The 27,746-nt window shown below is 38.0% G+C and overlaps 1 protein-coding gene across 3 annotated transcripts in view; it reads right to left on the reverse strand.

Moving 5' to 3' along the window:
• Positions 1-27,746, reverse strand: part of MGAT4A (alpha-1,3-mannosyl-glycoprotein 4-beta-N-acetylglucosaminyltransferase A) — a 109,541-nt gene that overhangs the window by 50,408 nt on the left and 31,387 nt on the right. For all 3 annotated transcript variants that reach the window (XR_008379535.1, XM_053588204.1, XM_053588205.1), the window contains exons 3-4: positions 14,745-14,912; positions 12,109-12,249 (exon numbers count right to left, since the gene is read on the reverse strand). Coding sequence is in view for 2 of the 3 variants with exons in the window: in XM_053588204.1 (XP_053444179.1) it covers positions 12,109-12,249; positions 14,745-14,912 (309 nt within the window). In the remaining variant the exon portion in view is untranslated. The remainder of the gene's footprint in view (positions 1-12,108; positions 12,250-14,744; positions 14,913-27,746) is intronic.

The raw sequence follows: 27,746 nt of genomic DNA on the forward strand, positions 1-27,746 counted from the left end.
AGCTACTTGGGAGGCTGAGGCAAGAGGATCACTCATACCCAGAAGTTTGAGGTTGCTGTGAGCTAGGGCTATAGAGTCAGACTCTGTCTAAATTAATTAATTAATTAAAAATTACATATTAAAATCTTAGTATTCTAAATGTTATATATCAATAGAGAAGTATTTTGCAAATGTTAAAAAAATTAGTCTTATTATATAATAATTTATTGGAGATGAATATTTAAAATTCATAAAATCTTAAAACTAGAAGAAAGCAAAAAGCTCAGCTAGTTTACCACCATGATCCTGCAGGTAAGAACACTAAGGTACAAAGTGTTTAAAGAACTGTTCTGAAATTTCATGTCACATCTCTTTTTCATTTTAGAGATAAAGAGTTGTCAGGGACTCAAAAAGAGATTGGTTCTATTTGTTCTGCATATATTTACTAAAAGGCTATTAAAGGAAACTGTCCTTACAGATTGAGGAAGAGATACAAGGTGAGAACTGGATTATTAGTGCAGGCTTCCAACAGGCCTAGCTAAAATAATAATAATCACACTCTGTCCCCTCACTGCTTGACAATACGCACTGTTCCCTGCTTTGTTTCTCTTTAATTGCTACTCTAGAGGGCACAGCTGGTAGTTGTAAAGATTCTTAACTTTTCTGCATAGAAAACATCCCCTGTTCAGAACCTACGGGTAGTTTCTGAGATGTCTTCCAGGTCCTGCACTCCAGCAGATTAACTGACCCACCCAGATCAACTGGTCTTGGACTGTCCACCCAAGTAACTGTGTTCCAGTGAACTGTCTGACCCACCTAGTCAGAGGCCCATACCAAAGGACTGATGGTTCCACCTGAAACCAGCCAATCAGCAAAGCCTCATGACCTAGCCCTCTGCCCAGCAATTGTCTTTAAAATTCCTGTCCCTCCCCTGGGCAGTTATGGTTGGTAGCTCATACCTGTAATCCTACCGCTTTGGGAGGCCAAAGCAGGTGGATTGCTTGAGCTCGGGAGTTCAAGACAGACCTGAGCAAGAGTGGGACACCATCCCTATTAAAAACAGAAAAACTAGCCAGGTGCCTTTAGTCCCAGATAGGTACTCTTGAGGGTGAAGCCAGAGGATCGCTTAAGTCCAAGAATTTAAGGTTGCTGTGAGCTAGGATCCCAGAGTTCTCTATGCAGGGCAACAGAGTGAGACTGCTTCAAAAAAAAAAAAAAAAATACATGTCTGCCCAATTCTCAGGGAAGTAGATCTGTGAAATTTCTCCCATCTCCCCACTTAGTGCTATGCAGAATAAATCCTTTCTCTGCTGTAAGCCCTGCTGTCTCTGGATGTTGGCCTTCTCTTGGGCAGCAGGCAGATGACCCTAGCTGGGGGGCAACAGAAACACAAGGCATTATTCCAGGTGTTATGCATATAGTGGTGAACAACACGAAGTCCCTGGCCTAGTGAAATTTACATTCTAGGAGGGGAAAAAGATAAATAAATAATACATTTTTACAGGATACCATGTACTATACAAAGAGCAATGAACGGGAGGGGAAGTATAGTCATGGAAGACCTTTCTGATAGCAACTGAGCTGGTAACTAAAGAAGAGAAAGAGCTGAGGAAGAGCATCCCAAAAGAGGAAACAGCAAGGCCCTACAGACAGAGTGGTCTTGACACAGTCAAGAAACAGCAAGAATGGAATGTATCTAAAGCAGAATAAGCCTAAATTCAGAAAATTAGTCACGGGTCAGACTGTAAGAGACACACTTCATGTTAATTCTGAGTGCAAGGGAAAGCCACTGTAAGGTCCTAGGTAGTGACACAATCCAATTTATAATTTCAAGAGATTACCAAATTTTGTGGAGAGTATAAGCATTCTGGAGAGATCAATTAGGAATTTACTTTGAATTAAGGCACTTGAAGAGACGGAGCTGAGTGGATAGACTGGGGATTTAGTTGGGAGACTCTCCCCAGTGGAGCTTCAGACTGGAAGAAGGGAAAAAGCAAGGACTGGAGTAAGCCATGGCATATTTTTTACTTAGAAAGACACATTGGAAGGGTAAGGCCTCCACTCTGCCAAAGAGAAAAGACAAACTAAAGCATTCCGCGTCGCAGTTCCGGTGCTCAACCCACAGATTACACACGCTGGTGAGCGTGCACGTAGTTAAAGTCAGATGGTCAGTGAGGCCGGGCCCACACAACACAGCTGGTCTGGTCAGCTGAGGTCCTACCTGTGACCTTCACCTCGTATTTTCCATTCTTGTTATTTTCTAAATTTAGCTTCAACCTGAAGATATATATCTTGAGTAGTTTAAGGTGACTGAATTAGGAGAATTCAATGTTTGAAGTAGAAATGTTTGAAGTAGAATGTTTGAGGTAGAAATGTTGTAATCGGTCATTGGTTATGCTGATTATTGCTTACTATTGTTTAAGATAAGGGTTAATACAGTTTTTGCTTTGAACGTTTGTGTAGAAAACTCTGGTTTGGGAAAAGAAAAGGGCAGAACAGATATAAGGGACCATTCTTGCCGTCCTCCAGAATTGCTAGGTCCTCTGTCATTAATGTTTACTTGGACCCTTCCCCGTCTTTGTGGCTGCAATGATGAGCATGGATTGAGCCCCCTTTGGTTCAACAACATTTCTGGCAACCATGAAGAGACAGTGCAGGCTTCTCTGGTAGGTCTGTTATTTGCTAGAGAAAGTCTCCGCTGATTGCCTGGATAGGCAGGCCCAAAAACATGGTATCTAAGCACTGGCAGCAGCACTACCAAAAATCTTTTTCTTCAGGGCCTCCGAGTACTGTGCACCTGCATCTGCCATCATCTTCACTTAATAATATTATTAAGGGTCCACTTGCTTTATCCTGGTTGCATGCTGAGAACTTGAGTTCTCATCAGCTCTGTTGTTGTTCTTGAGAAATTTGGTGTTTCTGTATATGGTCTGTATTATGGGAGCTCAGGCCTCTATCTGTAAAAGCAGCCCTTTGGGGTGGAATCTGCCAGAATAAGGGTCTCTTAGTCATGGGTACCCACCAATGACTAAGAAGGAAATAAAGTTTCATTCAAACTAGACTCTAGAGAGAAATGGGACATAAATGGATCCTTGCATTATTATAATCGTGTTACATTGTTTAAAATAACAAGTGTTATTAAAATATTTGGGTTTGTTTTTTCTTGGTAGAATTTATGAGTTTAAAAGCAGTAATTAAAACTATTATTTTAATCCCTGGTCTATCAGACATCTAATTTACAGGGTGTAAAAATGGTTAATCAAAAAATAACTTAAAATGATAACCCCAGGTAAGCTGCTAAGATAAATAAATTAGATAATTAAAAGATTAATACTCTAATTAAAAAATATAAAGCCTTCTTCTGTCTATACATATCATGTGTTTGTGTTATTTCATTACCAAATTATACAAGGAGCTTGTATAATTAATTGGCTTTTGTAAAAAAATCAAATCAAATAATTTATCGGGAAAACAGTAAAGAACTTAGATGCCTTTTTGTTCACATGAATAATTTTTAAAATTATTTTTAAGCTCCAGATGTCTTAAAGTCTTAAAATTGCTGCTTCTGTAATATTTATAAATTTTGCTGGATTTAACTGTGGACTTATATTCTTAGTTTCTGAGCCTCTGAATTCTGGGGTCTGTATAAGGGGCCATGTTCCTCAATGTCTAGTAATAGCAGTTACAAGGCGCCATCTAGGCCACATGGCCTCTTCTTCCCTGCCCTGCATTGCCCCCTGGATATTCCTGGAGAAATCTGATTCTCCCATCCTCCCGGGTTCTGTCTTGAACTCTGCCTCATCCTTTGTAGTTTTTTTATTTTTTATTTTTGAGACACAGTGAGTCTCACTATATTGCCCTTGGTAGAGTACTGCGGTGTCACAGCTCACAGCAACCTCAAACTCTTTGGCTTAAGCGATTCTCTTGCCTCAGCCTCCCAAGTAACTTGGGACTACAGGTGCCAGCTACAACACCCAGCCTTTTTTTTTTATTGCAGTTGTCATTGTTGTTTGATGCCACACTGTCATGTGAGTTTTAGGTGAACCAGGAAAGACATTAGGGATAGTGTCTATGTTGTGGTTTTAAAATTTTCAGTAACTTAGGCTGATGGAGGTAGATTGCCTGAGCTCATGGGTTCAAGACCACCCTGAGCAAGAGCAAGACCTCATCTCTAAAAATAGCCAGGCATTGTGGTGGGTGCCTGTAGTCCCAGCTACACAGGAGGGTGAGGCAAGAGAATTGCTTGAGCCCAAGAGTTTGAGGTTGCTGTGAGCTATGATGCCATGGCACTCTACCAAGGGCAACAGAGTGAGACTCTGTCTCAAAAAAAAAAAAATCAGTAACTTAAAATCATAAAAGTCTTATTGTGTGAAGTTAAAAAGATAATTATAAAATGTTTGAGTCATTTGTAAGACATAATACTTCAGTATATGTCACAACACTATACTGGGTGTTGTGGTTGTTTAGGAAACTGAGTCTTCTGTATCAAAAAAGAAGATTTTTTTTACTTTTGAAAATCCTGTATGATCAGTTTGTCTAAGTGAATAACTAACTTTATAGTAAACTGTGATCCTGTTTTAACAAAGGTGTTTTATGACGGACAATTCAGAAGACCTTTTACTTCTTCAGTTTTCACTAAAATTGGAGTTATTTAAATAAGAATTCTAGTCAATACATGTAATTCTATCATGTATATAAAGTATACCAAAGAATAGATGTTTTAAAAATAAAAATTATGAAAGAAGCATGAAATGTGTTCTTATTGAATATATACTATGTAATTTTGTCTCATTTAGAAGTTATTTGAAGGTTGATGCAAATACAGGTTTGGAAGGAAAGTGAAAACAAGATGGAAATTGACCAGTGAGCAAGAAAAGATGTGGAAAGGCCATGAATATGTAAAGTGTTTTTGGTAAGAAAGATTAAACCCAAATGAAAATAGTATAATTTAAGAAAGTATCTTGTGTGGTAAACTTCTATCCTAAAATAGAATGACTGGTTATTTAAGAAAAGGGAAAATGAGGACAAAACAACAGAAGGTTTTAAGCATGTTTGTAAATTGTGTGTGAAGACTGCCAGAACCTGTAAGAGGGAATTTATGAAGGAATTTGCATGTGATCCAGTTGGCTCTAATTTGTGAAATTCGATTAAAACAGCAAAGTTTTCTTGAAATATTAATTCAATCTCAATGAAATCACATGCCCTGTTTCCCTTAAAGTTAAAAATTATACTACAGAAAGTTTTTTCAAACCTATTCAGTAACTAGCCTGAAAGAAGCAAAAATTTTATGCCTTACACCAAGATAATCCCTGTGCTGTCTTTATCAGAGTTTTGGCCAACTAGAAAAAACTCAACATTAAAAGTGTTAAGGTTTACACCCATATAACTTCCTGTGTTGCTTTCAGAATCTTTTGACTTGTGATCCTATTTGAACAAATGTTTTCAGCCTTTGATATTTGACAAATATTCCAAAAATCAAGATTTTAAATTCAGTCTTTTTGACCTCAAACTAGCTATTTTATTTTGGCTATTTTATTCCTGGGTTGATGGGCATTTAGGTTGTTTCCACATCTTGGTGATTGTAAACTGAGCTGTGATAAACAATCTCGTGCAAATGTCTTTATGATAAAATAACATTTTTTCTTCTGGGTAAATGCCTAGTAATGGGATTGCAGGATCAAATGGGAGGCCTAATTTGAGTTCTTTTCAGGATTCTCCATACCTCTTTCCAAAGAGGCTATTCTAGTTTGCAGTCCCACCAACAGTTTAAAAGTGTCCCCGTCTCTCCACATCCATGTAAACCAGCATATGCAGGTTTGGGACTTTGTGGTGTGGGCTATTCTCACTGGGGGTAGGTGATATCTCAGGGTGGTTTTGATTTACATTTCTCTGATGATTAGAGATGATGAGCACTTTTTCTTATGTTTGTTAGCCATTCATCTGTCTTCCTCAGAGAAGGTTCTGTTTATATATCTTGTCCAGTGATAGATGGAACTGTTTGCTCTTTTTTTGTTGATTAATTTGAGTTCTCTATAGATCCTAGTTATCAAACCTTGAACTAGCTTTTTAAATATTAGGACTGTTGAAATTCTGAAAGAGACATAATAGGCTTATTTGGAATATTAATACTGTTCAGGAAACATTGTCAAATATGAAATGGTGTTTAATTTTCTTTGACTCATGTTTGTATATATATGTTATTACCATATGTTCCAACATTGTAAAATATTAATGTCTTAGTGTATGTTATCAGTAATAATTACTGTCATTATGTTAAATTGTTCTATGCTCCAAAAACAACCAACTTTGTCTGTCAATTGTCTCTCTCTTTTTTTGGCTGGGGCTGGGTTTGAACCCACCACATCTGGCATATGGGGCTGGCGCCCTACTCCTTTGAGCCACAGGCGCCGCCCCCAATCATCACTATTCTAGGACCTGTATCTTCCATAGACAATTATTTTATTTTGGTTCATCTCAGGAAGTGTTTTTTAACTGGCTAAGTCCAAAGTTGGTCCTTCAAAGAAAGTAATGGAAAGGCTGACAGGTTCTCTTAAATACAAATTTCTAATAGGTTTGGAGACTCTATACTACCAGACTAAAAGCAAACTTCCAGGACATTAATTAGAAAGCTGACATGTCCCTGAGCATTGCTAAACTAACCTCAAACAGAACAGACATTAATTACATGGGACCTAGCTAATTTTTATGACATTTTGTTTAAAACACTGCTAATTGTTTCTGGGCTCTTATTTTCCAGACGTCAAGAAAACCCTTTTCTATCCTTTGAGGTATTTATAGCTATGACAATGCATGTACTTGTAAACAAAATGTGAAACATTTATTTTTCTCTGCTTGATTTCTCCAGAATTTGAAACCCATTTGTAAGTATTCTTAGTTTACAGCAATACAGTTATTTGCATAAATTCAATAAGAATTTGTTTTCTTCTATAGGACACAATCGAAAAACACTGGTTATTTCACCAAGGCTTTGACTGGCATGGCTATTTTCAGAGATGTCCAGATGGTATTAAGGAATTAAGGTTGACTTTATAATGCCACAATAGAAAACCCACTGGAAAAACTGGCCAGATACCTTACCAATAACATCTCCTGATCTGTGGCGAGTAAAGAATGTCACTTTCTGACAGGTCCAGGAACCCCAAGTTGCTTTGGGACCTCAAGAAAAGAGGAATTTACTCAATGCATATGAGTTTCTATCGAATGAGACAGATGAATCCCTGGCTTGACTCGAGTTTTCGAGTCCAACCTGAGATTCCTTATAAAAAGTTCCAGCATGTACCTGCTTTGGCAGCACATATACTAAATATTTCCAGCAAAGCAAATTTGAAAAGAAACACCTATATGGCTAGTAATTATTCTTCCCCCCCCCCCCCCAGTGATAAGATAGGATTTTATTAAACAGAAAAGAATACAGAAGGAGTAAAAAAGCACCAGAGCTTCTGGCAAAGGGAAAGACCCAAGTCAGAAGTCTCCCCACTAATAATTATTCTTACTATACTTTATGCAAATAATCAAACCAACTACACTGAAAATAAAGTTTGTTTTGGCAAGTAAATTAATCATACTATGATTTGTCTTTAATAAAATGTAAAACTGGAAAGAAAAAATATGATTCAAAAATGAAAAACTATGATCCACCTGTTATAGATTCTAGCCTTATCAGCAATGCCAGGGCATGGGATAAGACACAGCTGTTTAACTAATCTGTTCACAGGACTAAGAGGCTGGCCAAAAGATATGGAATTACATACAGCACTCAAATTTGTTCCAAATTGGTTTTTTTTTTTTTTCCTGCTTCTTAGTCCTAAAACAACATATTAGGTATTAATATGTAAAATCCTTTAGTTTCAAAGTGAGGACTGAAAGAAATTAAAAATATTTACACCACAATACATTTCTTTGACATATTTTTGGATGGCTGCCCTGAAGTAACATTGCAAAAGCTTGCGAGGAACACAAGTCCCCATCTATAGACTATATGCCAAAAGAAATGTGATTAGAAATTTATCACCAACTCTAAGTCTGATGGGGAAGAAACTGAAAAAGCCTTAGGGCTCAACAAAGATCACTCAACTTGGTAGTCCAGGTAACTGAGCACTGCTGGATTTCCTGGCGGCTACTCTGAAAGGAATCTGTGCAGTGTTGAATACTAGCTGGTCTGTCCACATAGATAACCTCAGGAGAAATTGAAACCTGAATAGAAAAATTTCCTAATAAGCAGTGTTGCTGCAACAGGGCCCCATACCCATAAGATTTTTTAGGACTATTGACTTGCATTGCCCAGATCTTTAGATCAATGGGGGCTCTTAAAGCTAGGTATTATCTGCCTTAAACTTACTTAACAACCATGCTAAGGCTGTGAGTAAGAATACTAATGTTGTCATCATGTAAACCTTGGACTTGAAACCCAGCACTCGTGGATATTTGCAGGTGCCTACCAAGTGGTTCCATTCTCTTACCCTGGGCACGAGCCTGACTTTGTCCATGTCCTGGCCTAAAGAAGCCATACTGGTAGTCACTCCTCCTACTTTCTCATTTGCCCACACCTCAGGATTACAGTTTGGTAAAAGCTCAGGGGGAAACTGACATCACCCTTACAAACTGATGAAGGGGAACAAGGCGAGAACTGGAGGAAGGGCCCCCAGAACTATGCAAAGGAGCATGCTTAGCTGAAGATAGGAATCAGCCATGGTCCTTTCCTTTGCTTGATAATAATCACTGTTGCCTCTGCTGTTTGCTTCTTTACCCTAGAGTAGTTTTTGAGATATCTTCCAGGTCCAGCCTTCCGGTATCAAACCTACCAAGACCAAGGAACTCACTCAGCTGGTCTCAACCCTCCACCCAAGATGGTCCTCCTGCCTCTTACAAGGCCTCCAGCACACGACAGCACGCCCTGCCACCTCCTGGGCTTCACTCTCGCCACTCTGAATTGTTTAAAACAGAACCCCCTTTCCCCACCTTTGAGAAACTTGCACATTCCAGCCGGTGACCAGGGTCTCCTCAAAACTCGGTGGGAAGGACCTAAGGAAAAACTCAAGCAAAGGTAGACTGGCCCCTGGCACGTCCTGCTCACCACCCCTATGGCCGTCAGGCACCACACCTAAGAAAACCAATGAACCCAAGCCCGAACTGCGGGCAGCAGAGCTGTGCAGAGACGATGGCCAAGGGCTTTAGTCATGAGGATAGGAAGTACACTATTCGTATGCATCTTTGTTTGTTGTTGTACTCAGAGTGCCCTTGTTTTTTGTGTGTTTTTGTTTCTGCTGATGGTGCTGTATGTTTTTCCCAGTGTCACTTAAAACCTACCCTTCACCCAAGTAAGGTTGATTCCCAGACAAATGCAGTAAATCAGAGCCACCACTTCCATTTGAAGCCTTCTTTATAGACACAAAATGTAATAACAAACGTCGGGAAATGACAGCACATGTGGGGTCAGGATAGAGGCCAGCCCACAGGACACAGCTGGTCTGGTTAGTTGAGGTCCTACTTTCTGTTCTTGTTTTGTAAATTTAAGCTCCAACCTAAAGTATATCTTGAGAAGATTAAGATGATTGATTCAGGAGATTAACTTTTGAATTAGAAATATAATAGATCATGGGTTATGCTGATTATTATTTACTACTGTTTAAGAGAAGAGTTAATATGGTTTTTGCTTTGAACTACTATGTATAAAACTGTGGTTTTGGAAAAGAAAGGGCAGAACAGACTTGAGAGATACTCCCCCTAGCATCGGGCTTTTCTGTCATTAAAGATTGCTTGGACCCTTCTTCCCCACCTCTGTGTTTGGCTGCAGTAACAGGTGGATGAGCCCCTTTCAGTTCAGCAACCCCCGGTGGCTGGAGGACTAGGTACTCCCCACATCCCCTCTCTACACTGCCCCCAGCTTTAAGGGGACCAAGACACAGCAATCTCACCACAAGCTCAACTGGCAGGAAAACTGCCCTTTTTGTTGTGGTAATTTTGCGAATTACCACAAGGGTGGTTACTCTAATTCTTAATTCTGTAGGTTTGGCTCAAGTTAGTTCTTTCCTTTTTAGTGTTTTGGAATCCTTGAATTCCTTGGCTTAAACTACAGCATTTAAATTTCAGCTCTAAAACAGAGTATATATGGGAAAAATGGCTTATTCTCTAAACAGGCCATCTAAACTTAAAGCAAAACATTAAAAAAAAAAACAAAACCCTTCTGTAGTTGTTGTGTCTATTTACTGTACCTGCCTTTGCAAATTATGTGGAAAGAAAAGGACGCAGTGCTGGGTGGGTGAGCTGGCAGGGTTTCATTCTGGGTGTGAGAATTCCAGCCCTCTCCTGGCCTTGGTAGCCACATGGAGCGCTGCTCTCAGGCAGGATTGGCTACTCTGAATGCTGTTCCCTAACTAATCAGCCTGATCGCTTAAAAACAGAATTTTTAGCAAGCAGCAGTTTTTCTTTGATCTAAAAATCAGAAGTTCTTAATACCAAGTCCCTAGATAGGTTCTGAGGGTCCATAAAAATCCCAGCAATTACATACCAAGTTATTTTTTACTATGGTCATTTTTCTAAGTAGAAGGTGATAGCTTTCCTAGGATATTCAAAGGGTTCTGCAACTCCAAAACTATTCAGATCCACTAAGGGATACAGTAAGAAAAATGTTTAACGTAAAAACATTAACTACTAAAAAGCTAAGATTTTATTATATTTATGATGAATAAAGTCACATAAACAGTAGATGGAATAAGTATCTTCAAAAGGAAGATGGAGAGAGTCACACTCATAAAATAAAAACAGGCTGCTACAAAATAACCTAGTAGAGACCTTGGAAGCTTTATATGACTTTAAAAATACTTCTAATTTCTTTTCACCTGGTAGTCTCATTAAGGCAGATACAGTCTAAACAGAAAACCCCATGAACAGTTAAGGAGTCTCACCCAAATAATGATTTTTTTCTTATTGTATCCTCAATGAATCCCCAACAATAAAAAAATAATAATAAAATAAAATAAATAAATAAAAATTAAAAAAACTGTCAAAATATTTAAAACATACTAAAGCAGAAAGAACTATGGTAGGAATCTCAACTTGCAGTTACTTATTTTAAACAACTGTCACCTTACAGCTACTCTTGGTTCATCTATGTTCCACCCACTTCCCAAACCCTAAAATGGTGATTATTTAAGGGAAAGATAGAACATCCGCTTCAAGAATTAATGATCAATATTTCTGACTCAGTAAAGAGAAGAATTAGTTCACCTGAATATAATATTTGAAGAGTTTCTACCACCCTACCAAAGAAAATAGTGTATTATTTCAAATGATCAATAAAATAGAGAGATGGCAGAACTAAAGCAAGATGAATGTACAAGCTTACATTTATAGATCAAACAACACGAGAAAATGTGACAAAGAAACAGGACAGTAGAATACTGAAGAATCCTTCTGAATTGAGCAGAATAAATTTCAAAAATATAAACACAAATTAATTTCAGTCTCTATGAACTAATCAGTTTGTTACTTGTAAGACTGGTAGGAAAACAAAGTTATCATTTTAGTCTCTTCATTTTAAAATCTATAAAGAAAAGAGTAACAAAGGCAAAGCTGAAGAATAAAAAGTATGTAAGAGGGGAAATAGGTTCTACAAGGAAAATTTGAGCAGCTCTGGAAGTTTCGACAAAGAGAGGGGAAAAAATGCTATAAATTATCTTTTGGGCAAATTAGGAAAAAAGAACCACACCAAAGTATTTCTATTATTGCATGAAAAGTTAGATAAAAGCTACTATCTACTTACATCTCTGTAAGAACAAGTAAGGAGGGCAGACATAAGAAAACCCTTCTTGACAAGACCCTATTAATGTTGAAATAAGATAAAATGGAAAGAAGTCATCTCTCTATCTTCAAAAACATGGAGCGAACTAGATTTCTCATGGTTCTTTCCGGCAACACTACTTTGGTCTATGGAGGAAAACATCCAACTCCTTTCAACGTGAAGTTTAGAATTAGGTCTCAAGTTACTGTGCACAGATAAAAGAAGAATTTTTGTTCCTTAACTCGCCAGACTTCTAATGGTCAACATAATATCCCAAGACAAAATTAGGACCAGTAGTACAACCACACTTAGAAACAAAAGAAACAAACCTCCTGTTCTTCCACTGCCAATCTGCACTGCAGGTTGAAGGCTTCCTTCATTTTGCAATAAATGAGGCAAATGATAATAAATACTTGGCACTTGAAGAGATTTTTTGCTTGTTAATTCCTTTAGTAGCTTTAGGGTATTATCTGAAACACAGAAGTATAATTATTCCACAGGATAATTTTACCTTAGAGAAGTTGCAGGGTTTGTTTTTTTTTTATTGTTTCAGATTCATTGAGGGTACAAAGAACTAGGTTACAATGCTTGCATTTGTTAGACAATGTCCTTCTTACAATTAATTCTACCTATCAAATTAGCAGATTAAATAATAACATTAAATGTTGGTGATAATAAATGTTTCAGCTATTCAGACCACCATAAAAGATCTTAAAATATTTGTCCCAGTAACTCCTTTTAAGAATTTAACTTTTATGTATTCAACATATACTTAGTAATTATCTATTAACTAAGCAATACTATGCCAGGTGTTTGAAAATCAATAGTCATCAAAACATGGATCTATTTTTAAGAAAGTCATAATCTAATGAAAATAACTTACACAAGGATTCCAAAACACTAAAAAGGAAAGAACAAACTTGAGCCAAACCTACAGAATTAAGAATCAGAGTAACCACCCTTGTGGTAATTTACAAAATTACCACAACAAAAAGGGCCATTTTCCTGCCTTTTGAGCTTGTGGTGAGTTTGCCTGTCTTGGTCCCCTTAAAGCTGGGGACAGAATTGTGACTCATCTATATGCAAAAGATGTTTATCACAGGGTTGTAAACTGAGGGAAAAAAACAACGCAGGAAAAAAAAAAAACCTCATTTGACTAATTGTACAAAATGTTTAATATACCGTGGTATATGATTAGCTGTCATGTTTACAGCCATTAAAAATAGTATTTTGAAAATGTATTATAACATTAAAAAAGCAGTATTTTGAAGATATTTAATAACAGTTTAAAAATACGCATAGTATAATTTCAAGAGTAAAAATCAGGCTATACGGCTCACACCTGTAATCCTAGCACTCTGGGAGGCCAGACTGCTTGAGCTCAGGAGTTTAAGACCAGTCTGAGCAAGAGCAAGACCCCATCTCTATAAATAAATAAACAAATAAATAAATAAAATCAGGCTATATAATATGATCACAATTTTGAATAAAAATATAATACATGGAGGAAAAGACTAGAAGGAAATAAAAGTTAGCAGGCATAAACCTTACCAGTGATTTAGTTTTTATCTTTACCATCCCATAATTTTATAGTTTTTGGCCGGGGCTGGGTTTAAACCCACCACCTCCAGTATATGGGGCAGGCGCCCTACTCCTCTGAGCCACAGGCACTGCTCCCATCCCATAATTTTAAGTGTTTCTGGGGCATAATACAAATTTTATCAGCCGGAAGGGAAGCAAGGATAATGAAACTTTAAAAAAGTAAGGTAGAGAAAGTAATGAATCTCAAGATGAGAGGAATCACTTATTTTTTTAGAGACAGAATCTCACTTTGTTGCCCTCGGTGGAGTGCTGTGGTATCACAGCTCACAGCAACCTCCAGCTCCTGGGCCTTCTTGCCTCAGCCTCCCGAGTAGCTGGGACTACAAGCATCACACACAATGCCCGGCTATTTTTTGTTGCAGTATGGCCGGGGATGGGTTCGAACCCACCACCCTCGGTATATGGGGCCAGTGCTGAAGGACAGGTACTGAGGCACAGGTACTGCCCAAGGAATTCATGTTTTTAAGAACAGGCAAAGCTAAATGAAAAAGTATGTTAGTCTAGAAAGATTATGCAAATTTGGAGGCAACTGGTTATGTACATATATCAATTTAATTATCAGAATGCAAAGGGTACAGAAACAGAGGAAACAATTGGCATTCATCTTACTCTGACCAGAAATTCTCAGAGAAGGAACTAGTCAGATATTCCCAAAGTACCATTATAAAACCAGGTACGTTCTTCATTATAAATCAGATTTAAGAGCACTAATTGCTTCAAAAACTTAAAAGATTTGGCTCCGTGCCCATAGCACAGTGGTTACAGGGCTAGCCACATACACTGAGGGTGGCAGGTTCAAACCCAGCCTGGGTCAGCTAGACAACAATGACGGCTGCACCAAAAAATAGCCGGGCATTGTGGCGGGCGCCTATAGTCCCAGCTACTTGGGAAGCGGAGGCAACAGAATCACTTAAGCCCAGGAGTTGGAGGTTGCTATGAGCTGTGATGCCATGGCACTTTAACAAGGGCGACTTAGTGAGACTCTGTATCAAAAAAAAAAAAAAAAAACCTTAAAGATTTCTCCAGAGTCCTTCTAAAGTCCACACATAAGTCACAAAACATGCATGAACACAAACTTAACTTTCAGTCTCATGATGAACATGTTTTAAAAGATGCACGTTCTTCACTACTGCCAATGAAATTTATACAACTGAAATTTAAGTTAACAACACTCTCTTAAAGTCAAATTTAGTAATTAATAAAAATTATTTTATAATTTACCAGAGTGGAAAATTTTTTGTGTGACTTTCTCTGAAAAGGGTAACAAATGCTGGCTGACAAACTAGACAACTTTCGAATAAAATATTTCACATTAACTCATTGAAAATACAATCTTTTATAATATAAAAAATAGTGTTAATACCTGAAAATTTATTCACTGCATCCTTACTTCCATTTGTTTCGGCTCCTACACGTCTGAACTGTTGTACAATGGTATTTAATTCAGAAGAGCGCTGAGAGATTCTATGCTCAGCGATTCGAAGACGTTCTTTCAAAGCAAGAAATTCTCGTTGATAAGCAATAAGTTTTTCTAGAAGCAAAACCACAAAAGTTATTAGTGTATGTCTTAAAAAAAAAAAACAACAAAAACTAATCTTATCAAGGAAGATGAAGTAGCAGGCGCAGCAGAGCCACGGTGGCCACTTGACCATTTCTGCTCCTGACTCACACCGCTCACTGCTGGTCCTCCCAGAGGAACAAGCCAGTTGGGAGGCTGCTGCAGCCACAGCTTTTGTTTACCAGTTGTACATACGGGGGGGTGCCAAAAACATATATATACACATTTTATGTAAGGAAAAACTGTATTAAAATTGTAATACTTAATAAATACCAATAACGTCTATTATCTTGTATATTGTATCTTCCATCTTTTATAATTGCTACAATTTTAATGCAGATTTTCCTATCTTAAAACATATATTTTTTTTTGGCACCCTCTGTGTGTATGTAATATAGATATATATACACACACATATATACACATATATGTATATCTACATATATACACACACACATATATATACACATACACAAACACATTTATTTATAAATAAATAAAATATAATCCAAGCAGAACTATAAGATTAGAAATTTTAATTAATGTCTAATTTTTCAGAAGAAAATATTTATTCCTTGACACAGAACTGAAAATTTAAAAAGAGGCCAGGCAACCTGCCTATAATCCCAGCACTTTGGACAGCCAAGATGGGAGGATCATCGGAGCCCGGGAATAGGAGGTTCCAGGGAGCTATGATCATGACACTGCACTTTAATCTTGTTTCTGAAAAAATGTTTTTAGTATTAACACTTTATGCATAACACTAACCACATGTGTTGAAAGGGTCAAACGATAAACACCATATTCATATCAACCAGACACAGAGATGAGGCAAAAACTGATATAATACATAAAATAAAAACACAAATATATCATATTTTATAGCATTATCATTAAATGTTTCCTCTGTACTTCCTATTCTACAAAGAATTTCCCTCAAGCAGGCTTTAGTCAAATTCATAATCACTAAAAACTCAATGAGCCATATGTACAATGACCTAGTTAAAAGTCATTCATTTTCACCAACCTGAGATAATCACAGGTCAAGAGAAGCCTGGTCTGGGAAATGCAAGCGGATTTTTATGAGGATAAATGTAGACGTGGAAACAATGAGAATAATTGAGATGGCACAAAATACCCAGTGAGACGAGGCCAAGGACTGAGCCCATTAGAGTCCTCTCCTGAAGACTCGGGCAGTGCTAGATACTGGTTTCTAAACACCATCTGCTCCTAAAAAGAAGTGAAATTCTTTGGAGAAATAATTTTAAGATGAACCTAGAATATTCCTGTGTCCAGTCTGAAAGGGTTATTGAAAGAAAAAAATGACAGGATAATGTCAAGAGGACACAGGAGGTTATTTGAGAGGCTCCCACAGGTCAAATAAGGGATAATTTAAGTATCAAAACAAATAAATACTGATGGCAATGGTTATAACCTAGTAAATAAAAGAATCCATGAGTCCTTATAAATAACAAAGAAATAAAAATTTAGAGATGAGGGAAAAGTGTTTCTTATTGTAGAATGCCAAGTAATAAACACAAAAGGAACAGGCCGGGTGTAGTGACTCACACCCATAATCCTAGCACTCTGGGAGGCTGAGGTGGGAGGAATGCTTAAGGCCAGGAGTTCAAGACCAGCTTAAGAAAGAACAAGACCCATCTCCACAAAAAAAGAAAAATTAGTTGAGTATGGTGGTACATGCCTATAGTCCCAGCTACTTGGGAGGCTAAGGCAGGAAGGTCACTTGCATCCAGGAGTTTGAGGTTGCAGTAACTATGATGACTCCACTGGACTTTATCCAGGGAAAGAGAGACCCTGTCTCAAAAAAGGAATGATAAAAGTTGGAAAATTACCATTATGCAACCATCATAGCAATTTACCGATTCAGGCAAAAATCAAAGTATCTCCCATGCAGTGCTCACTGATTACAAAGGGAAAAAAGTTCATTTTCAGTGGAGAAAGCCGGCAGACAGCATCTTAATCAAGGGTTCAAAGTTCACACTGACTGACAATCACGGGACTGAGATCGTGTGACTCCTGAAGTGAAGCACAGCCTGAATCTAATCTTGAGGAAACATCAGACACGTCCAAACTGAGAAATTATGTATAAAGCAAATGGCTTGTACTTTGAAAAATGTCAAGGTCACCAAATACAAAGGCCGAGGAAATGCCCAAGAGCACAAAAAACTAAAGCAGACTGGACAACTAGATGCAAAGCACAATCCTGGACTGGACCTTGGACCAGAAAAAACAAATTCTATCAAGAACATCACTGGAAAAATAACGTAATACAGACTACAGAATAGATAATATTGTGCAAATGTTAAATTTCCTGAATTTGACACTTACACTGTGGCAAGACCATGTCCTTGTTCTTAGGGAATAAACACTGAATTATTGAGGAGTAAAGAGACATGATTTCCACAATTCACTCTTAAGTGGTTTTGAAAAGAAACAAAGATCTATAGATAGAGGAGAAGTGAAACGTTCACAACATGTGAAATGTGTAGAGAAGTTGTTTATATTATCCTCATAACTCTTCACTTGATTTTTTTTTTCTTCTTAAAGTAAAAAGAAAGATTCGGTGGCAAATACAGGCTGAGATTTTGATCGGCTGTCGAGCGGCATGGAAGGATATGGATCTAAGGGCAGTCTGTCCCAACATGCATTTTCTTGGTATTTTTTGAAACCACCTTCCCAGTGACCAGCTTCACCAAGTAAGAAAAATAACCAGTCCAAGTATAGAAATACCCCCACCCCTAATTCCAAAATGTCCCCCTTCTTTGAGGTAAACTGACTATGCTTTTAGAAATTTAGTCTAGAAAGATCTGTTGAACCCGTGGAGCACTGAATAAGGTTCAGATGTTTCTGCTGTTCCTAATCTAAAGCCCACAGCTACGAAAAGACTCCACACAGGACACTTCTCTCTCTCACATCAGTCCTTTGTTTTTGGCTACGCCCTTCCATGTTAAAAGAGTTCCCCACACCACCATGGCAAATTCATATTCCATCTACAAAACCAAATTAGCTTTCTAGAACTTTCTAGAATTTACCATAGAATTTCCTCCATTTATATTTCCCAAAATAGTACACTGCTCTCTTGAGAAGAAAAGTGGTGTATCAGTTCCCAGCAGCTTAGTTCAAACTTGAACATAATAGACAAAAAAATTCTTCCAAATCAATGATATGTATTTGACAAGTCCCTGTTTTCCATGTTAGTAACAAAATTCCTATTTTTCCTTTTCTTGGAATCATTTCAATCAATCTCTTTGTGGGCAGAAAACTGTGAGAGAATTCTTATGCTTCTTGTCTTACTGGGAAGTATTTGGTTTTGTTTATTTTGTTTTATTGTAAACAAAGTCCAACATTTTAAAATTATACAAAATTATCTATCCAGGATGGACAATGAAAATACAAATCATGTTTTCTGCAAATCATGTTTTGTGAACTTAAGATTCTGAAACATAAAATTTCCAAAGGAACCACTTTAATTCCTTTAATTCAAATAATCAGATCAGTTTTCCAGTGAAAATGGTACCTTTAGGCTTTCAAGGACTTATTAAGCTGAACCATATGAAACCATTGATATTAGATATTTTTTGACAAAAAATGGCTATTTCACATCATCTAACAATTTAAATAACAGATTTGGACTGTACAACTTAATTTAAAAATTGAGCAAAAGGACAGATGAATAATTAACATAAACAAAAAAAGCACTAAAAACACCCAACATGCAGCACATAAAAAAGAGACTAGGAAACTTTCGTTTGTCAAACAGCAGTAAGTTCCTAGCAAGATATGGGGAAATACTACTAAGTTCTATGAGCTAACATTAAAAACTGGATTTTTATGTTGAAATCAAAATTATCAAAAATTAAACCCACTTTTATGTTTGCAATTGTTTAAATTTTAATGTTTATTAAATAATAAAATGATACTGAAAAGAGTGTTGATACATCATCTGATTTCTCTCTCAAATTTTCTTCAACACTACATTGAACTTTTTCACATAGAAAAAGAAAAATTTTTAATATAAATGAGAGGCTAAGGTAAGAGGATCATTTGAGGCCAGGAGTTCACAATCAGCCTGGGCAATATCGGGAGATTCTGTCTCTAAACAAATAAATTAATTAATAATCTGGGCATGGTGGTGTGCACTTGTAGCTCGGGAGTCTGAGTCAGGAGGATACCCTAAGGCCAGGAAGTCCAAACCAGCCTGGGCAAGAGAGCCAGGTCTCATCTCAACAACAAAAACAAAATAATAAAAGGAAAAAAAGTGAGAATTCCCTTTAGTAAGGGATTCCAAAATACAACAAACGTTACTTTTTAGGAAGTCACTACTTTTGAACAACATTTTATTTCACATTTTATATTTTGCATTCATTACTCTTATACAACCATTTTAAAATAGAAAGAACATGGCCTAGATGAAATTGCAGCAATTCCCCACTGACAAAACTCTTAATCATAAAGAAAGAGGATTCAGAGGCAGTTTAGGAGAATGAAAACCTAAAAAAGCAAAAAGACCCAGTAAACAAGAATCCCCAAGAAACAGGGAGAAAGAATGAAAGGAGAGAATTTGAACAGACAATTCTAGTTAGAACAGACAGCTAAAAAGTTACAAACAAGACCGGGGATCTCACAATTTCCCAAACTTTACCATACACCACCCAGAAAGGCTTGTTAAAACACAGAATTCTGGACTCCACTTTCAGAGATTCTAATTCCATAGGGCTGAGATGGAGCCTGAGAATCTCTAACAGGCTTCAAGGTGATGCTTGTGGCACTAGCCCTAGGCCCACCCACTGAGAAGCCCATAGGTAGCCAGGTTGCCCTCAGGGTAGATGGAGACTCAAGCGACCTATCCCTTCTCCTCTCCTTTCCTCTGGTCCACATGTTAAGGGATCTAGGGACAAGAAGGGCTCATTTAAATGTTTAGGACTGGAAAATAATTGCCTAGATTAGACTTGGGGCAGAGAGGATTTTGAAGTACGCAGTGAGGGTCTATTTCAAAGGGTTCTTTTAAGAGTTATGTGGCATTAGCAAGATCATTCTATTTTTGGAGCACTCCAGTCAGGATCTCTCACATAAATATGGATTCTGAAAAGACCTGCACCCTTTTAAGCTCAGAAAGGAAAATGGGGCTCCCAGTATATGCTTTATTTAAATTAAAACAAAGAATATAATTCATTTGTTCCCTTACATGATGTTCTCAGTGTACTAACAAAACAAGATCCTTACTGGTGAATAAGAGCTGTGCTACGGTTCAAAAGTTTTCTGGAACACAATCCCTATTTCTCTTTAAGTTATCCCCTAAGTAACATAATCATTAACAGTGTCATTCAAAACAAACTTCTAGGTAGAGGCTTAATAAGTTAAAACCTATCTACTGACCTTACGAAGAACAATAGTATCTTAAGGCAAACAAATCTCTTAGATGTATTTTCTTAAATAGCTGCAATTATTTTCCTTGACAAAGTCCCAAATCCCATTATTGTAAAGGAAAACCCTCATTAGAATACACTTAGTGGCTCAGTGCCTATAGCTCAAGCGGCTAAGGCACCAGCCACCTATGGCAGAGGTGGTGGGTTCAAACCCAGCCCCAGCCAAAAACTGCAAAAATATATATATATATTGACAATGATTTTATTCAACCTGATGTTTTGATATTCAACAACCATCAGGAACTTGGAGAAAAAATTAGATGGCTTTAAAATTTAAGCTTATAGCAGATATTTTTTCATAAAAGTGTTGATTCATTCTCAAAAGAAAATTTAGAAAAACATTTTATATTCTGAAAGATATTATGCCATGTTTTATATGTTTGTTTGTTTGTTTGTTTTTGAGACAGAGTCTCACCATGTCACCCTCAGTAGAGTGCTGTGACGTCACAGCTCACAGCAACCTCAAACTCTTGGGCTTAAGCAATTCTCTTGCCTCAGACTCCCAAGTAGCTGGGACTAGAGGCACCACCACAACGCCCAGCTATTTTTTGTTGTTGTTGCAGTTGTCATTGTTGTTTAGCTGGCCTGGGCCAGGTTCAAACCCGCCAGCCTCAGTCTTTGTGGTGGTGTAGGTGGCTGGCTGGCGCTGTGACCACTGTGCTATGGGCACCGAGCCGCCATGTATTTTCCTATGAAGAATTCCTCCAGACAAAGCATTTTATTGTACATTAGAGCTCTATTTATCTAAAAGGCAGAATATCGCTACTTAACCAGTCACACACTGGAGTAGCTCCAAGACAGTGTTCTCGCTGCACCTGTCCCCGCTAGCTCTGGTTATAATATTTACGACCTATGTCATGCTTCTTTCCTCTTCTCACTTTCCTCTGCTTTCTCAATTTCCACTTTCCCCTCCTAGTATGGTTCTGTAAAATTATTTTCAAATTATTTTTTGTGTTTCTTTTCTGTACTTTTCATTTTTAACCACAAACTTGATGGTTCTCACTTCTTCCTTCTTTCATATTATTCATGCTTCCCCCCCCCATCCACCCACAGTAATTTTCCCCCATCCTCCATTTGCTTTGTTTCAAGTTACAGAAGAATTTTTCCCTCCAATTGAATGGTTTAAATTGTCTGTTCACCTGCCCCTGGACTAAGAAAGAAAAAATAGATAGGGTCTGCCTGAGGGCGGAGCAATAGTGGGAACACTGAGCTATAGCCTTGTTCCCCTTCGTGGGACCCTTCATATGCAGAGGCAAGTATAGACCCAGTTATTCCAATGCAGGTGAGGACACAGGTTATCAAGATTTTATCTTTACTTCCCACCCCATCCTACTGGCCATTTACCCTCAGTATGCCAGCAGGGTCCACTGCGCCCATCTTTAGCCGTTCACTTTCTTTTTTGAAATCTGTTTTTAAGGACTGACATTTCATGACTTTCAGTCTTTCCTAGAAGTCTTCCAAAACATAAAGGGAAAGTCTGTTTTTAAGGAAAGACTAAAACTCAACCTATCTTACCATCACCATGAGTCCATCAGACTGTTTATAAATGTAAGATACTGTAACAAACAAGACTCCAAGGTGAGCCCAGGGATTCTCACCCTCCTAGTTTTCAGACTTCTACAATTCTCTCCCCCATGAATGTGGGTAGAAGAATTATGAGTTGCTTCTAACAAACAGAATGTGGCAAAGGTGGTGGATGTCACTTCTGGAATTACGTCATATTATATAGGACTCCCTCTCTCTATAACATCTATAGTGTAGAATACATAGTATCTGCAGACACTCTCTTTATAGACTCTCCTAGGCTGACTTAGAAGTAAGCAACTATTTTGGAAGGCCTAAGTGACAAACAGCTTAGAGCTACCTCCAGCCAACAAGAAGCCAGGACTCAGGCTTGGCACCCGTAGCTCAGTGATTAGGGCACCAGACACATGCACAGGGGCTGGCAGGTTTGAACCCAGCCCAGGGCTACTAAACAATGACAGCTATAACAACAACAAAAATAGCCGGGCATTGTAGTGAGCACCTATAGTCCCAGCTACTTGGGAGGCTGAGGCAAGAGAATCACTCAAGCCCAAAAGTTTGAGGTTGCTATAAGCTGTGATGCCACCTACTGAGGGTAACATAGTGAGACTCTGTCTCAAAAAAACAAAAACAAAAAGAAGCCAGGACTCAGTCCTACAACTACAAGGAAATGAATTCAGTCAACAATTCAAGCTCTGAGTGAGCTTGGAAGTATATTCTTTCCCAGCCAAGTCTCAAGATGATAATACAGCTGACACCTTCAGTGCATCTTTGTGAGACCCTAGCCGAGGACCCGCTTAAACCATGCCTATACTCCTGGCCTACAGAAACTGTGAGATGATAATGTATGTCACTTTAAACCACTAACTTTATGGTAATTTGTTATGCTCCAATAGGTAACTAATACAGATATATTATGGGATCTGAAAAGTCCTATTTTTCTTACATCTGAAAAGTTTTTGCTATTTTATTATCCTAAAAATTATTCTTCAATTACTAATTATTTCTACTCATGCTCCCCCAAAATTTATGTAAAATAGAAAAATGATAGAATCACCATGCATGGTGATGCACAAATCACCAGTACAACATCATCTTTTAGTTTTCTTATGTGGCTCAAAATAGTGTATCATCATTCAAGAAAGTATAAAAAGAAGTTTGAAATCACTAACTTTTTGAAGTCTTTTATAACCTTCACTCAAAACAAATGAGAATTTAGGATTTTTCCTTTTTGTACCTTTAACAGCAAAGAGAAGGAAATTGACAGAGGAAGACAATTCACAATTATTAGACAAACAAAAAAAATGAAGGCAGAAAGGTAGTATCACCCTGGACTATCTATCAATGTTGGGAAAATTGATCCTAAAAGCAAAATTGCAAACTGTGAGTCTTCAGATGACAGTATCCTAGAAGAATTGTCTCTAGTTCAAGATGAGGCATCTTGTTTTCAGACCAAGATGGAATGCACACATCTCTCTCTCTATTCATCCTGCTAAGTACAATTAAAAATCCAAGCATTATATATTAAATAAACATGAGAAGATTCTGAAAGGTAGAAAACAGAAGGTAGGGTCCTTGGGAACAACACAAGGTGAGTCAGCTGAGTTTTTTTTCTGCCTCATACATCCTCAACTGGGTACTGGAGAAGTCAGCAATGTGGAGACACCAACAGAAGCACACACACAAACACGTCAAGAAAGGCATGCTCTCTCTAGGCAAAGGACTAAGTAAGGGACAACCTAGCAAGACAGAAAGACCGACTCCAGCCACATGTCCCATCCCTGCCCTATCAGTAAGTAGAGAGCAAGTAGAAGCAAGTAGAGAGTCTAGACTCCACCCTTGCCCAGCAGTTACAAGGCCCTCCTCACATACCTCAGAGTTGGTGGTATCAGAAAAGATTGAGGAGTTGGGCCTTTCCCTACCCCCAGGAGTAAAGAGCTCCCCAGTGAGGTGTTAGTGGAGACCACATGGGAAGCAGTAACAAGGCTCCTCTCCCGCTCCCAACCATGGTAGTGTCAGCAGAGGCCTTTGGGAAATGAACTACCCCCTTCAGAGCAATGGTAAGGAACATCTCCCTGCTTCTATGCGGGAGGCCAAGGGAGGAGCCTGGACTTCAATTCCCACTTGGCAATGAGGTGGTACAAGCACACGCTCCATTACACTGCAGAAATGGTGTCATAAAAGGTCAGCTAAAGTAGACAGTAAGATGCCACGGCACTCTACCAAGAGTGACAAAGTGAGACTCTGTTTCTTAAAAAAAAAGAAAAACAATGGACAGTATAAGATTGAGTCTTATAACACCCAAGATGCCCTGGATACAGGTGAAAAATCACTCATCACACTAAAAACCAGGAAAAACCTCAACTTGAATGAGAAAAGACAATCGACAAATGTGAACACTAAGATAACTCAGATGCTGAAATTACATGATAAGGATTTTAAAGCAGCCAATATAAAACTGTGTCAATAAGGCTGGGTGCAGTGGCCCACACCATAATCCTAGCACTCTGGGAGGCCGAGGAAGATGGATTGTTTAAGGGTTTAAGAGCTCAAGGGTTTAAGACCAGACCTGTCTCTAAAAATAGCTGGGCACTGTGGTGGGCACCTGTAGTCCCAGCTATGTGGGAGGCTGAGGCAAGCGGATCGCTTGAGTCCAAGAGTATGAGGTTGCTGTGAGCTGTGATTCCACGGCACATATGATGCCAAGGGTGACAAAGCAAAACTCTGTCTCAAAAAAAAAAAAAAGTTTCAATAAGTAAATTAAACAAATAAAAAAACTGAAACCCTAAGCAAAGAAATAGAAGCTATAAAGAAACAAATGGAAATTATAGAAAAGTAAATACAATAACTAAAACAGAAAAAAAGCTTAATGGACAGGTTCATCAGCAGATGAAGAGGACAGAGGAAAGAATTGGTCAACCTGAAATGAGACAACATAAATTACCCAACAACAGAGTGAAAAATAGACTGGGTGGGGGGAATTTGATATCAGAGTCTCGGGAATCTTCAGAACTGTAACAAAACATCTGAGATATAACTAATATTCCTCTCATTGGCATTGCAGAAATAAAGGAGAAAGCGAGTCGGCAGAAAAAGCAGTTATGCGCCTCATAATGATGGTTCGCTCAACTACCACATATGCCATGGTGGTCCCATAAGATGATAACGGAGCTGAAAAATTCGTTGGAAGTCCTGGTGACATCATAGCACAATGTGTCACTCATGCATTTGTTGTAGTGCTGTTGCAAACAAACCTACTGCACCCCCAGTAGTATAAGAGTCCAGCATGTGCAACTGTGCATAGAACATAATTCTTGATAATGATAATAAACGACTACGTTACTGGTTTATATACTTACTACACTATGCTTTTCATCATTTGAGAGTGTACGCTCACAATTGAAAAGAAAAAGTTAACTGTAAAACAGCCTCGCACAGGCCCTTCAGGAGATATCCAGAAGGTGCTGTTATCAAAGAGGATGACAGCTCCAAGCCTGTTACTCCCACTAAACCCTCCAGTGGGACAAGACATGGAGGCCAAAGACAGTGACACTGATGATCCTGACACTATGAGTTAATGTGCGTGTGTGTCTTAGTTTTTAACAACAACAGAAAAGTAAGAAGTAAAAAAAAAAACTGTACAGCACGATTGTGTTTCAAGCTAAGTGTTATTATAAAGGAGTCAAGAGTTTTCAAAAGTTTTAAAGTTTATAAAGTCAAAAAAGTTAGCGTGAGCTAAGGTTAATTTATTATTGAAGAAAAAGATTTTTAATACCTTTAATGTAGCCTAAGTATACATTGTTTCTAAAATCTAAAGTTACAGTAATGTCCTGGGCCTTCAGATTCACTCACCACTTACTCACTGACTCACCCAGAGCAACTTCCAGTCCTGCAAGCTCCATTCACAGGACGTGCCCTAGACAGGTGTAACTAACTGTATCATCTTGTTTACTGTATCTTTTCTCCATTCAGGTATGTTTAGATACACAAATACCCCTTAAGTTACAATCAGCCATACCATGTGGTCTAGGTATATAACAGGCCATACCATCCAGGTTTGTGTAAGTACACTCTATAATGTTCACACGGTGATGAAATTACCCAACAACACATTTCTCAGAAGTATCCCTGGTATTAAGCTAAACATGGCTGTATTTAAAGAAATAATGGCTAGAATTTCCCAAATTTGGCAAGAGGTATAAACCTACATAATGATTCAAGAAACTGAGCAAATCTCAAGTAAGATAAACACGAAGCAACCCATACCAAGAAGTACCATAACTGAACTTTAGAAAAGTAAATTTAAAGAAAAATCTTGAAAGCAGACAGAGAGAAAATATACATTACCTACTGGGGAAAAAAATTGAATTATGACAAATTTCGCATAAGAAACCATGGAGGCCAGAAGGGTATTGGCACAACACTTTTCAAGTACTGAAACAAGCAGTCAAGCTTAAATTCTATATCTGGCAATATGATCCTTAGGAATAGAAAGAAAAACAGATATTCTTATAAAAAAGAAAATGGAATGGAGTTTGTCATCAGCAAACCCACCTGAAAATGGCTAAAGGAAGTTCTTGAAACTGAAAGGAAATGACAAGAGAAGGAATCTTGGAATATCAAAAAGACAGTACTAAAGAGGAAAAAACAAAAACAAAACTCAAGGAGCCATTCCTTTTCTTCTTGAATTTTCTAAATTATGTGCGATGCAGCAAAAATTATAACACTGTAATGTCGTCTGTTGTGGTTCTCAATGTAAAACAACTATTTAAAAAAATTATAAACTGGGAGGGTAAGGACATTAAAAACTGATAAAATGTTAACACCTGTAGACTGATAAGTTATACATGTTTTTTTTTTCACAGCCTGAATATTCATGTATTATTCTTGGGACATACAAACGTACCTTCTCAGAGAGAAAACAAAGATTTCAGTCAGTGACTTAAAGACGAACACAGCCAGCTCACCCTGTCCCCACATCTACTGAAAAAAATTCCCTCGGGGATGATGCCTAGAGTGCACAGCACCCCTTGGCACAGGGCCATGCACAGGTCTGAAGGGGCTCAGCTTGTTTTAGAGTCCAAATGGGAAAATAGATGTCCAAACGACAGTAAGATTTCATGGTCCATCATCCTCATGGTGCTAGACCTCCCAGGGCATCCAGGGCAATGATGTTGCTGCAGTGTATACAGTTACAGTCAAGTCTGAGCTGGAAGAGGTCCCATGTAGGCAGCTGTAGTTCAGTATGGGGGGTAACACCAACTAGCTCCCCCATAACCTGGCAAGAGCCCTCAAACCAGTACAATCCCAAAGCCCCCAAAGGGACAGAACTGGGCCCAGACCTGCAGTAATTTGTTCTTCCTTGCCTCCTATAGCATCATCATCTCCTTTTGCAGTTCCTTATACATGTATACTGAAATACCTAGAGCAACAACTAAAATAGAAACGGATACACTCTAAACACCACAGCAAATCAAAAGGAATTCTAAAAAAATACTCAAGTAACCCACAATAAGTCAGGGGAAAAAAAAAACTAAAACAGAGGGAACAGACGTTAAAGAAAAGTAAAATGATAGATTTAATTAAGCATAATGTATCAATCACATTAAATGTAAATGGTCTAAATATGCTAATTAAAAGGAAGACAGAAATAGAGTGGATTTAAAAACATGATCCAATTATATGCTACCTCCAAGGCTGAACCCTACTCGGTGACATAAAGGAACAAACTACTGAGATACCCAATAGCCTGGATGGGCCTTAAGGACACCATGCTCAGTATTTTAAAAATGCCAATATTTCACATACCATATGATTCCATTTATGTAACATTTCT

The sequence above is a fragment of the Nycticebus coucang genome, chromosome 4 (genome assembly GCF_027406575.1).
Source record: "Nycticebus coucang isolate mNycCou1 chromosome 4, mNycCou1.pri, whole genome shotgun sequence".
NCBI lineage: Eukaryota > Metazoa > Chordata > Mammalia > Primates > Lorisidae > Nycticebus > Nycticebus coucang.